The sequence below is a fragment of the Calliphora vicina genome, chromosome 4 (assembly GCF_958450345.1).
Source record: "Calliphora vicina chromosome 4, idCalVici1.1, whole genome shotgun sequence".
Classification (NCBI taxonomy): domain Eukaryota; kingdom Metazoa; phylum Arthropoda; class Insecta; order Diptera; family Calliphoridae; genus Calliphora; species Calliphora vicina.
In genome coordinates, this window is record NC_088783.1 from 60,403,577 (window position 1) to 60,417,673 (window position 14,097).

Sequence of the window (14,097 nt, forward strand, 5' to 3'; positions counted from 1 at the left end):
TGTGTATATGAGGATTATTGATGTTAAATTTAAAACTGATTGTAATATTTATATGAGACTAGCGGATACCCGACTTGTTCCGTTATCCTAAATAATAAACACAATTCTTTTGTTTATTTTTTGTCACTAAAACCTAATTTTTATGCAAACAAATTACAAAAATTAAGGACATGAATTTTAAGATTTCCCTTTTTAAAGAACTTAATCATACTAATTATCCTATTTCTGTTAATGTGTTTTTAAGTAATATATTAGAATATAAACTCTCAGGGATTAATATAAGACTTAGTTTAATAAAATTATACAATTAGTTATAAAAATATACAGAAAAACGTAAATTATTTTTTTCAAATATATCAATAAATTTCAATTATCTCGAGAGCCCCCTATGTTCCTCTTCTGAAATTTATATATGTTTTTAATTTTAAAGAATTTAGAACATTAACATTGAATTTTGAGAATATCCATTTACTTAAGTATGTATACTTATTTTTATAATCATATATTAATCATACGCATACATACTCAATACAAAAAAAATATTTAATTGTATTTATTTTGAGAGCAAAATTAGCCTTAAAAAATTACTATTGGGTGTATATTTTAAAAATGCGGGATTCACAACAGTAGGCGTATTTTTTTAAACGTGGTTTTTGTTTTTAATAACTTACGTCATTTTGACATATCTGTCATTTATTCTCACTTCGTTATTGAACATTATAGTGTAAAGTACGAAGTTTTTTTTGATTCGAAAATGTCGAATTTTGTGCCACCAAAGCAACATATGCGGGAATTCTGCTTAAACGCTATAAAAGAAAAGCGTAAGAGATCATACGTGAAGCCTGGCCAACCAGACGAATCGACACCAATGACAAAAATCCATGGTGCAGGCAATGCTCTGTATTGTGAGCTACTGAAATCTGACCAGACCATCACACGGAAATTTTACCAAACTCGACTGATTTTGTCAATCATTAAACCGTAATATTCCATCATGACAACACTCAGCCACAGGTTGCAATACCTGTTAAATAATATTTAGAATGAAGTGATTGGGAAGTTTTGCCTCACCTGCTTTATAGTCCAGACCTTGCCCAGTTCGACTACTATTTGTTTCGATCGAAGCAGAACGCTCTCTCTCTCTTGGATGCTCTTCACTTTGGAACAGAGTATCCGAAAATGGCTTGATTTGTTCCTGACCTCAAATATGAGCTGTTCTTTTGGCACAAAAGCCATATATTGCCAGAAAGATGGAAAAAGGTTTAACGACTATTCATAAATTACCATAGGTCGAAAGTTCGAAAAGTCGACCTTTTAAAAAACGGAAAATGTCGAAAAGTTGACTGTTTGTTTCGGCTATAGATGCCTACTGCTAGATGAAGGGGTTAAGGTTAACCACTTTTATAAAAGAAAATCTGTTTCATTTAATAAAATTTTTTGTATAAAATATACAAACACAAAAACGCATTATTTCACGGCAATGTAATTGGAGGCAAGTACTTACCACGTTCACTTATAAATAGACTTAAATAAGCAATCTATTACAAATTGTCTTTGAAAAATCATTCTTCATTTCTTTTGTAAGAGAAAGTAAATAAATTTTATAAAAAATTTTATAAATATTTAATTATGAATTTGGTAAACTTTGTTTGGTCTGAGTAAATGTCAGTCATTACCAAACTACATACTTATAAGTTATGCAGACGGCATGATATCGAGCCTTTAGCTCCAAATTATCGTAAGCGACATTTTCAAAATTTTTTTTATTGCAAAAATTAAAATTTTATGGACCGACTGAAGTTTTAGCGTTCTCAGAATATCAAAATTGTTAATAACTTCAAAATTATAGGGGGTAAGATTTTATCGTAAGTCAATGTTTACATTTTACATGGTCTAGAAAAAAAGAGGGAAATAAATCTATAACTTCTAAATGGTTAGATTAGTTTGAATGAATGAGCAAAGAAGAAGTGTTCTCAAGTTTAAGTTCTGAACGTGGACCTCATTTGCCCACCAGGGCCGCTACCAAGGGTCCTCAAAGTAGGCCACCTACATTTTTAAAATGATTATTTTAAAAACCTACATTTTTAAAATGATCCTATTTCAACGTTTGTGATCCGATTACAAAACAATTACACACATAAAATCTTTTTATCGAGTGCTAGACAAGACCTAGTCGTAGCTATCAATTGTCTCTTATAGCTTAGGAGATATTCGCATTTGAAAATTTCAACATTTTTACCCAACCTACTCCAGTTTTTTGATAACAGCGTATCCAAATATTTTCCGATTTTCTCCAGTTTTCCTTCATTGGACTAACAGCATACGTATGTGTCAAATAAGAAAAGAACTGTTTAAAAATAATGACTAAGTCCAAAGCTATATGCATTTGAATTTAAAAAATTTTTAAAATCCGATTTTTCGCTATTTTTTTGGGAAAAAATAACTTTTTTTTCTTTTTAAGTTATCGCAAAAAATGTCTAAGAGGATGTATAAGGAATTTATACTTTCTGGAAGCTAAGTTTTCATAAAATATTTTGAATGAAAAAAATTAAAAAAAATTTTGGTACCAGGGGACCAGGTCCATTCAAATAACACCTATTTTTTATATAAAATTAAACTTTAGGCCTAAAATTCTCAAATCGCATATTCGATATTAAAATATAATAACCGATTTTAGATGGCCCAATATGCTTTTAATTAAAGGATTCCGATAACTACGACCCTGGTATGGATATTATAGATAAAAAACTGCAAATTTCCATTTTTGGGATTTTTCAACACTTTTTTGGGAATTGCGGGATTGCTGATAATAAATTTCAAAATTCGTTTTCATTTTTCCATTTTAAATGGAAAATTTTACACAACTGTGAAATTTCATTAAAAACTATTCATAAATAAATATTTTATTTCAATTCGAAAAATTTGTATCTATGCAAAAATTCAATAAAAAATAATTTTTGTCATATTTTTCAATAAAGTATTCCATGAATTTTTAATTCTCAAAAGTTATAAATATTTTTGAAAAATAGACAAATAGCTTGAACGAAATATATTATATGGCATCATAACATTTTTAATTCTATGCATAAATTTCAAAATAATCGAAAAAAAATTCTCCTGTAAAATTTGTGTTTTGTCGCATACGATAATTTGGCGCTAAGGGCTCGATATAGTCATTGTTGAGTAATTGAAAGCTGAATAATTGATAGATAATTTCATTTTTCTGTGAAATATTTCTAAATAAAGTATTTTCTTTGCTAAAAAAAACTGCATGTTCAAAGTGAAATGATTTTATGAAGCCGTGCTAATGTTGTCAAATACATATTTGAAGGAATCTTAAGTCCCATACAAATTTCTTTTTAAAAGTACCCTAGTGTTATTTTATTTTAATTTTAATATTTAAACAATTATTCAGTAGACATGTACTGCCAATAGTAAATACACATTTCTTTGCTGACAAATAATTTTAAGCTTAATCGAAAGCTCTGTAGCAAATGTTTATGCAAAAGCTTTTTCATATCTAACTGCAAGTTTCTAAACCGATAACTTTTTTCTGTTATATAACATTTTTTGGACTTTATGTTAATAATAACTTTTAAAAGCTTTAGAACTTAAAGCTCTAATGCCAGCATATATTGTTAAACAAAAGAGGGCACTTATTAACAGTTTAAGTTTTAAAATTTTCTGTAAAACTTAATGTAACGGTAACAGCGTTAACCTATGTTATGGCTGCAAGCTTTAAAAAAAGCTTTACCTTTTACTGGTTTTTCATTACTACCGTTTATTATTATTATTTGACCGGCATTTGCGTGTGCTTTATACTGCAGTATGGCTTTTGTTAAATGTATACAAAAACAAAAATTAGTTTAGTAGGTTAAATTTAACTCTTTTTGTGATTTTTTCTTTTAGTTTTTGGTGTTTGTGTGTAAAGTTTAATGAAAAAAAGAAAAGCAAAAACCACAATATGCAAATTATTAGATGACTTTAATTTTTTTTTCATAACCAAAGGGCAGCCAGCAAATGTTTATGCTAATTCGGCTTAATTTAATACTCATACTTACTGGGCATTTTGGACTCATCCATTTAATGTTAAGATTCTTTTTGTAGAGCAAATAAACAAAACGGAGGTGTATTTTTTGTTGTTGTAATGATTGTTTTAATTTTATTTATTTATTCTTTTATGGTTTTATCGCTAATTTCTTGACTATTGTTTTTATTTATAGGGAATTCTTAAATTTTATTTACAATATTTTTAATTTTTTTTTGTAAACTGAGAATTATTACATGGTATTTTGGTTTCTAGGGGGAGGAAGGGGAGTTGTTTTTTTTGTCCATAAAAATATTTATTTATTTGTTGCATTAGAGTATATTTTGTTTAATGTGTTTGACTGTTAGAGGAGTATATATTTATTTAATTTCTGTTTACTTTTTATTATTTGTTAACAAAATTTTTCAACTAAAACTACTTTAAAGATTTGTTAGTTTTTTTTCAAAGATTAATATAACATGTTTGTTTAATATAAAGTAGCATTAAAGAAAGTAACTTTTCAAAATATTCATTATTTTAACCATTGTAGTTATAGTTGCCATACATGGGTGGTTGTGTAGGATAGCTTTTTGCTCCACTGGAGGAGGACGAAGGTTGAGCATATTGAGAAGAGCTGGATGATTTGGAAGAGGGATTTTCACTGAACAGGCCACCAAAGTTGCGTGAGGAAAGAATATCCCCAAAGCCACCGGAACCACCACGATTGGAATTGGCAGAGCTGCCACCACCACCTCCTAAAAGACTGCCCAAAAAGTTGCTGGCACTGCTGCTACCACCACTGCTGCTACCGCCGCCACCACCACCAGATAAAACACTGCTTAAAATATTGCTAGCACTGCTACCGCCACTGCTTCCGCCACCACCACCGCCACTTAAAACATTTCCCAATAAACCACCCAAAATATTGCTGCCCGCACTGCTTCCACCTGATGAACCTGAAGAACCGCCACCGTAACCACCACTCGGCTGATAACCACCACTGGGCTGAGGAGCAGGAGTATTACCGCCACCGCGCAATGAATTGGCTATTTGTCCTGCAATTATTCCAGAAACAGCTTGACTTACAGCAGGATTGGAGAAGAAATTCGAGAAGAAGCCACCGCCTTCCTTTTCTTTAGGTTTTGTGGGCGTGTGACCACCACTTCCACCACTACCGCCACCATAACCAGGAGCCGGGGGAGTATAGCCCGGTTTAGGTTGATAACCACCAGCACCTCCAGGTTGATAGCCAGGTGGCACATAGCCACCGGGATTATAACCGCCAGGTTGATAGCCACCACTATAAGGATTATAGCCACCACCCATTACACCGCCATGATTGTTGTCGGAAGGTAAACTAGGATACAAACTATGGCCGCCAGCCGAAAAACCACCACCATATCCACCACTACTGCCTCCGCCACCGGCACCACCACTGCTGGCCATGCCATTATAATCAGGCACAGGAGCACTAGGCTGTTGCGGTGCACTAGGATTGTATGAATTGTGCGTATTACTACCGCTTACTGTTTGATAAATTTGTGGCATGGAAGGGAGTGAGTGTAGTGTGTTTGTTTTTTTATTTTTATTTAGTGAAACAGGCGTGTTTGTTTAGTTTGTTTTTAGTCACAATATTTGCAGAAAGCCAAAGCGTATGGTGCAGGATTTTCAGCACGCACAGTGATGAAAACAAATCATAATGTTTAAAGAAGCCACACATAAACAAAGTAAACAAAAGCAAATGAAAATAAAATACACAAAAAAAAGAAACAAAATTAATTAATTATCAAAAAAGCATGAAACACAAAAATTATTTAAATATACATAATTAAACAAAATTATTTACTATAGTTTACTTATATACAACATATATTTAGTTATTTACCATGAGAGGTGAATTTTGAAAAGTTTATTTTTAATTGAGATAATTTTAAACTTTTTTTTTAACATATTTTTTTTTTTGTATTTATTAGTACTTCTACAATTATAAGCTAGTGGTAAGGTTTAAAATTTTCTGAAATAAACCTACGGGAAATTTGTGTTAAATGCTAGTTAATTAAGGCAAAAAGTTAACAATGTATTTATAGAAAACATTTACATATTATCAATCTATTAGATATAATTTATATTCAGAAACAAATTCCAATAAATTTTCAATTTATAAAAAAAATGTCTATGAATATTCAATTTGTATTATTAGCTATTTGGAAGCAAGTTAAAAAAAATATTTTATTTTAAAATTCGAATGAATGTTTTTTTAGTCCCCATCTTCTTTGATTTTTTCATTCCAATTGCATCATATCGAAGTATTGGTCGTACAACAAAAAAGTATATATATGGTGTATCCTCATTAGATTCTAAGATCTAGCTATGTCTGTCTGTCCGTACGTCCGTCTGGCTGTTGAAAACACGATAGAACCCAAACTCAGAGCTAGCTGGCTGAAATTTTCCATAAATAATATATATTGATATGGTTTGTTTGGTATTGAAAATGGGCATAGCCCTCATACAAATGTACACCAGAAGTACAGTTTTTGCAGTCATAAATATGTTGATTATACGTCAGTCTTGATAAAATTTTCCACAAATTAGTTCAAAGTACTCTGAAATTGTAAGGTTTATAATCGGCCAACATTTGTCTCTAGTTCCCCCATATGAGCTCCCCCTCAGAAAATGACTTGAACAATTATACCTGTCTTATAATAATTTATATCGTGATGAAAATGAATATAAACAAGTTCTATAAGAACCTAAATCGTTCTAATAACTTTTTTGAGGATCGGTCTATAAGTGACCCTACCCCCATATAACGCCTATATTAGAAAAATAGTTTATTCTCTTATATTAATGGTGGGTATACAAGATTCACAACAGCCGAATATAACACTATAACTTGTCCTTGATTTTTATACCCTTCACCTTCGTGAGAAGGGTATATAAAGGTTTGTAATTTCCACAATATAATTTTTCGATCCTATAAAGTATATATATTCTGGATTCTTATAGATAGCGGAGTCGATTAGGACATTTCCGTCAGTCTGTTTGTTGAAATCAATTTTCTGAAGACCCCAGATATCTTCCGGATCCACGTCTTCAATAACCGGTCCTCAAATGCCTGAGATATGAGGAAAAAACCAGGACAACTTCGATTTTTTACCTATTTTAGACCTATATCTGTTTTACTAAGTCATTAATATAGACAATCTCATTATATATCTAATTATAGATATTTCATTTGCAACGACTTATATAAGACCATAGTAAGTTGGACCTACAATGGATCAAAATCGGAAAAATTATTTTTTTACCAATATTTTACCAAAAAAAAATTTAAAAAACCAAAAAAAAAAAATTTAAATTTAAAAAAAAAAATATTTAAATTTAAAAAACATGTTTAAATTTAAAAAAAAAAAATTTAAATTAACAATTCGAAAAAAAAAAATTTCCAAAAAATTAAAAAAACAACTTTGGAAAAAAAAAAAAATTGTTTACCTAAAAATACAGGCAAATCCCGGTATAACGAGTCTCACTTTAACGAAAATCCGATTTAACGCACGGTCAAATTCGTAACACTGACCACCTTATATAACGAACATTTAAAAAATTGTATGTACGATATAACGAATGGTGAGAAAAAACAAACAAAATCAAACAAACTACAAAATTTCTAACATTGAAAACCTTATATAGCGAACATTTCGAAAATTGTACGCTCAATATAACGAACAGAAAGTATAAAAAACAAAAGTATTAAAGAATGTAAAAATAAGAAAATAAGTCGTTACAGTACCGTTTTCAATGGTTACTTTCTCATTTTTTCTATAGTGGTTTTAATTGCTTGTTTTCACAATATCGAATGAAAGATTTCGTTCGCATTCTAAGCGAAAGAAAATTGATTCGTTCACATAAACATGGGAATCCAAAATCAGATTTCTTCCACTTAGAATGCAAACGAAATTTTTCACTCGATATTGTGAAACAGGCTATATATAATTCACGTGAATTAAATATGGGAAACCTTAGAAGAATTTCATTGAACGAAAAACTATAAATTTAGATGATTGAATGAAATATGGAATAACAAAATCACATTTTATCGTGACTAATTTTTTTTAAATGGAATCTGTAATCTTCAAAATCGGGTTTTTTAATGTCCCTGTGTTTAATTTTCTACAGGTTGAATCATTTCCAGAATCGAAATCCCTTAAAATTAAGGCTTTATTAATCGTGGATAATGCATCAAGCCATCCTCCAGAAAAAAAATTAGTAAAAACTACTAAAGATTTTGACTATATTCATGCCTCCTAATGTCACACCGCTCATCCAACCTAGGGATCATAACGACATACGTTTAGTTAAATTCTAAAATAGAAAAAGTTGACCAAAATTAAAAAAAAAACATCTCGATATAACGATTTTTTCATATCGTTCTTTATACCGGGATTTGTCTGTATTTAAAATTTGGATTTTATAAGATTCGGCTTATAGCTTTCTTACTTGTTTCCCCCTTTATTTTAAAAAATGTTACAAAAAATTATTTTTTAATTTGATATTTTAGAATAGATAATTCAATAGTGTCAGTGTGATAAAATATTTTTCAACTCAACTTTCTAAATTTAAAATGGCAACAAAAAAAATTGCTATTTTCACTTAAAAAATTTATTTTTTGCTTCAATTTGTTATTATAACTCCGAAACAACTCAGCCGATTGAAATAAATGGATTTACGGTTATGTAAATTTCAATTTTTCTAAGTTTATTTTAAATTTTATTTAAAAAAATCTCGCCATATAATTTAAAATTTGGACCATATTTGTGGTTGCCCTGTGTTATAAAAAAACATAATTATATCAGTTTTTAAACTGGTCAAAATGTCATCAAAATGTGTTAAAATTTTAGCACCTATTTACTTTCTACCGTATGGTGATTGATTAACAATGTATATAGCAATATTGCTGCTCCATATCGGCTGAGCATTTGATTAATACAACTTTTAATACAAAAGTTGAAATTTGTGGTAAACAAATTTAGAAATAGAAGACATTTTAATAGATTTTCGAAAACTTACAATTTTAGTTGAATTTTCAATTTAGACATAGAGAGATAGACATAGTGCGGAAACTAAAAAAAACTCAAATAAAACAATTAAAATTACGTGTTGTTTTTGTTTTCACATAGTTTTATTTACTAAAACATTCTCACCATTTAGGTATTTTGCAACTGAGTTAAGTCTTTGACAGGAGAGTTTCTAAACTATGTATATTTATCTATGAATTTCCATAACTTTTCTGTTTTAAGTTAAATTTGAATAAAATATATTTTTAATTTTTTTTTTTTTTTTAATTTTCAATTTAGAGAAATTTCGTTAAATTTTCAATTTATAATATCTCTGTTTATACTAAAATTTCAATAAATTTTCTATTTAGAAGAACATTGCTATACATTTTAAATTTGAAAGGAAATTTTGATAATTTATTTATAATTTAAATTTGTGTAAAATGTCGATTAATCGTCTATTTGAGGAAAATTTCGTGATTTGAAGATTTCAAAAAAATTCCGATAAATGTTTTATATGGAATGGAATTCCCAGAAATTTTACATTTAGAGTAAATTTCAGAGATTTTTTTAATTTGAGTAAAATTTTGAAAACTTTCGATATATTTTCAATTTAAAGGAAAATTTCAATTAATTTTCTATTTACCCCTATTAACACGAAGTCTGGTTATGTGATAACTAATAGTTAAACTGACAGTTTTCATACACAAATATTTGTAACCGACATTATAACTACTAGTTAAGACATAACCAGGCTTCGTGTTAATGGGGGTTAGAGTTTAATTTACATAAGTAGACTATAAAAAAGATATTTTCAATCAACGTTCCATGTAGAATGAAAATTAATTATTTATTTTTAAAATTTTCTATTTAAATTTAACCCTCCGGCGGGTGAGAAGGTCCCTGGGGACCTTTTTCATTTTCAAACTGAAATTACTCCATGATGGTCCATGGGAAGTATACCCGTATTATACCTGTATTCCAAGGAAATTTTATCTAGAATCGTTTAAAAAAATCAAAGCGATCCGACCAATAGTTTAGTTTCTATTGAGATTTAAATCTGTGTAGTACGGGAACGTGTGAAAAGGTACTTGTACTGAAATTTCAACAATAGTTTTTTAGACTTTTTTCATATAGAACTCATAAAAAATTAATAATGTTATATATGAAAGAAAAAATTTTTTCTAATATTCATTATACATGTATAATTAGTAAATAATAATAAATCAAAACAAAAACAAGTAAGAGTGCTATATTCGGCTGTGCCGAATCTTATATACCCTTCACCAAATTATACTTGAAAATTTTAAATATTTTTAGGTAAACAAAATTTAATTTTTTTTCCAGTTGTTCTTTTAATTTTTTTGGAAAAAAATTTTTTTTGATTATTTTAAATTTTTTTTTTTTTTTTTAAATTTTGTTTTGTTTTTTCAATTTTATTTTTGTGAAAAAAAATTCGGGTTAAACATTTTTTTCCGATTTTTACCCATTGTAGGTCCATCTTACTATGGTCTTATATACGTCGTTGCAAATGTCTTTGAAATATCTATCATTAGATATCCATATTGTCTATATTAATGTCTTAGTAATCCAGATATTGGTCAAAAATCGAGGTTGTCTTGGTTTTTCCTCATATCTCAGCCATTTGTGGACCGATTTTGCTGATTTTAAATAGCAGAATTCTGGAAAGCATGTCTGACAGAATTATTAAAGATTTGGATCCCGAAGATATCTGGGGACTTCAGAAAATTGATTTCAACAGACAGACAGATAGACGGACATGGCTTAATCGACTCCGCTATCTATAAGGATCCAGAATATATATACTTTATAGGGTCGGAAATGAAAAATGTAGAAATTACAAACGTAATGACAAATTTATATATACCCTTCTCACGAAGGTGAAGGGTATAAAAATGGGCAAATAAGGGCAACTTCTCCTCAACCGTCGGAGGGTTAAATTCGGAAAAAATGTTTAATTTGAGGGATATTTCGATACATTTTTGATTTAAAAAATGTTTGTGAATTGATATTTCTATAATTATATTTAGAAAGAAACATGGATGAATTATATATTTCAAAAATGTTTATACATTTTTTATTTAAGCAAAAAAATAAATTCTATAATCGCTCGTAATCAAAAATGTCGATAAAGAATATTTTAATACAATTCTATATAAAAATTTACGTACCAAAACCCCTTAAAAAAATATTTTAATGAAATATTTTTACAATTAAACAATAATTTCAAAAGTATTTTCGAAATATATTTCAAAAATAAAATAGAAAATTGCAATAGACAATATAAATATAATATGCAATATGTTTAAAAGACCTACGACACAAAATAAAGTTTCGGTGACTCGGTATTTTGCTGAGTCATTTCAAGAGTTGAAATTTTACTTACAGTGTATTTAGATAAATTTTAAACTCACCACATAGATACAAATATAGAGAAAAACACATAGAGCGGAAACTAGAAAGAAATCTCAAAATAATCACACCTTGTACTAACTGAGTTAGGTGTTTGACAAGAGAGTTTCCGATTTAAGTGTACTATGGTTCTAAAGTATTTTTTTATTTTTATAAATATGTCACAATAAACTTTTCAAAATTCACCTCTTTGTTTTTTACTTCTCAATTATTTCTCGACTACGAGTAACTTTTTTTTTCAACTTTTAGTTAATTTTAATTATTTTGTTTATGATTTTTTTTTTTACTTCTTAGAAACTAATAGTTTTTTATAAACATAATTTTGTTTATGTTTTTAATACTACTCGTGGTATTTTCAAATACTGTTTAAGTTGTTGTTGTTGTTTTTGTTTTAATAATTGTTTTAAAAGTTTAACTTATTTACTGTTTTATCATTAAATATTTATTCTTAAACTAGACAAAAAACTTGTAGTTTTTTTAAATTATTATAAGTCTTATTAATTTGTTTTGGTTTTTTCTATATAAATATTTTGCAAATACTTGTTATATTTACATTAAATTTAAAGTTTCTAAAAATGTTTTTGTATTTTTACTAGATTTAATTACTACTACCAATTTTCTTGTTTGTTATACTAATATTTAATAATAAAAAATATTTAATTTTAATACTCGTAATCAAAAATAAAACTGAACACATGTGTTTTTGTTAAAAAGTATTTAGCAGTTTCTGTTACTTGTTGCTGTTGTTGTTAATAAACCCTGTTAATGTTAAATTTTAATTGCAATTTGTTGTTTGCTGTTATCGCTGTGTTATTTGTTAGTAACATTTTTGTATGTTTTTTATTTTCATTTGTTAAAATGTTTTTTTTTTGTTTATTATTTTTATTTAAATGCTTAATTGTTTTATATTTTTAGCTTATAGTGTTTATGTTAAGTTTTAAAATGAATTGTTTTGTTAATACATACATGTAATTAATTGTTTTGAATTTTTTTTTTGCACCAAATGAAAAAAATGTTGCTGATAAAATGAAATCAATGTTTTTTTAAATTCCATTGCTAACGGACGGATATTTACAAAAATTATTATATGAATTTAGAGATAAAAAATGAAATGACTGAAATGTTGAATTGAGTTATTGTAATGATATTGAAATCCTTTTGGAAAATATAAACCAGGTTGTAATATGGATAAAAAGAAAATTCCTTGAAAAACTCTTATTTTGTTTTAGAATATCTAAGCGATATTGTTGACGAATTTGTTTTTTACCTTTATTAGTATTTTGGATTTTTTTTATTTCTGATCCTCAAGTAATCAAAGTAATCATTCATTATATTTTCAATTAGATGTTCGTGTTATAGTAAAAACTATATAAAATATATTTTTATTATACTTATTTTAAGTTTAATACCTGTCTTTTAAAATTTTATAAATTCTTAAATTTATTTCTCTATTTCGTTAGCAAACACTGAGTAATAAATGAGAATTATCATATTCTTGCCTCATTAATTTCGATAAATCAAAAAACTACCATTAAATGAGAGAAAAGTACCGCTAAGTCCCAATTGATAACCATGTTTTTCTGCTTAGTTCTTAAATTTTCAAAAATAAGAATGAATCCGCATGTAATTTCTTTATTTATCAATTGCGAACTCATAACAATATGCGACCGAGCATAATAAATGCAAAGTTTCCCGGGAATTCCTAAATTTGTTTATCTACAACCTGATTTGAAAAATTGCTTTTCCGAAAGTAACTATGCATGTTTTACAGATTCTAATTCTAATTCTTAAGTTTTTTTAATAAAAAACCGGTTTTTTCATCTTTGTAAAATCCACCGGTTTTCGGGCTTTTGAGAAACCGGTTTTTGTAAGACGGTTAACCGGTTTTAATAAAATATATTTTCTTAAGCTCATTCAAACATATTTATGAAAAACTTTGATACCATTTTTAGAAATATTGATTCATTTTATTGAGAATTGTAGCATTTGACAGTATTTCTTAAATGATATAAAATAATTGCATAAAGATTTCAAAAATGCTAAATTTCCTTTAAATAAAAATTTAATATATACCGGTTAACCGGTTTTTTGAAGAAAAAAGCCGAAACCGATTAACCGGTTTTTTTAAAAGACAATAATCGAAACCGGTTTTTTAAAAAACACACTTTTTCGGTTAAACCGGAAACCGGTTTTTTAAATTTGCCGGTTTTTTGGACATTCTATTAGGAATCCTTAAAATGATTGGACCAACATTGTACAACCAAATATTGTTTGGTTTTTGGTTTGATTTACTATTAAAAAATTTCCGACATTTCCCAGAAATGGAAAGAATTTTTAATTTCTTCCCGGAAAAGTAAATTAGGAACCGTAAGCCATAACCGTATCTTTATTGAAATCAACTTTACTTAGCCCCCAAATACATTAATTTATCAATTCGGGAAAATAGATCAATCTTTGTGTTACTGTTAGATATTCTGTTACAAATTTTATATTTATTTCACATGCTGACCCCTTTTATATTACCCTGAATTTACTAATTAACATAGATATCGTGCAGTCGTTAACTTTACCACAATAGGCCCT

The 14,097-nt window shown here is 28.1% G+C and overlaps 1 protein-coding gene across 3 annotated transcripts in view; it reads right to left on the reverse strand.

The window, feature by feature from the left end:
* Positions 1 to 4,132: 4,132 nt before the first annotated feature.
* Positions 4,133 to 14,097, reverse strand: part of Mnr (Membrane-bound Notch regulator) — a 299,567-nt gene continuing 289,602 nt past the window's right edge. For all 3 annotated transcript variants that reach the window (XM_065510450.1, XM_065510448.1, XM_065510449.1), the window contains exon 6: positions 4,133 to 5,553. In XM_065510450.1, the coding sequence (XP_065366522.1) occupies positions 4,565 to 5,553 (989 nt within the window). In that variant the 3' untranslated portion in view covers positions 4,133 to 4,564. The remainder of the gene's footprint in view (positions 5,554 to 14,097) is intronic.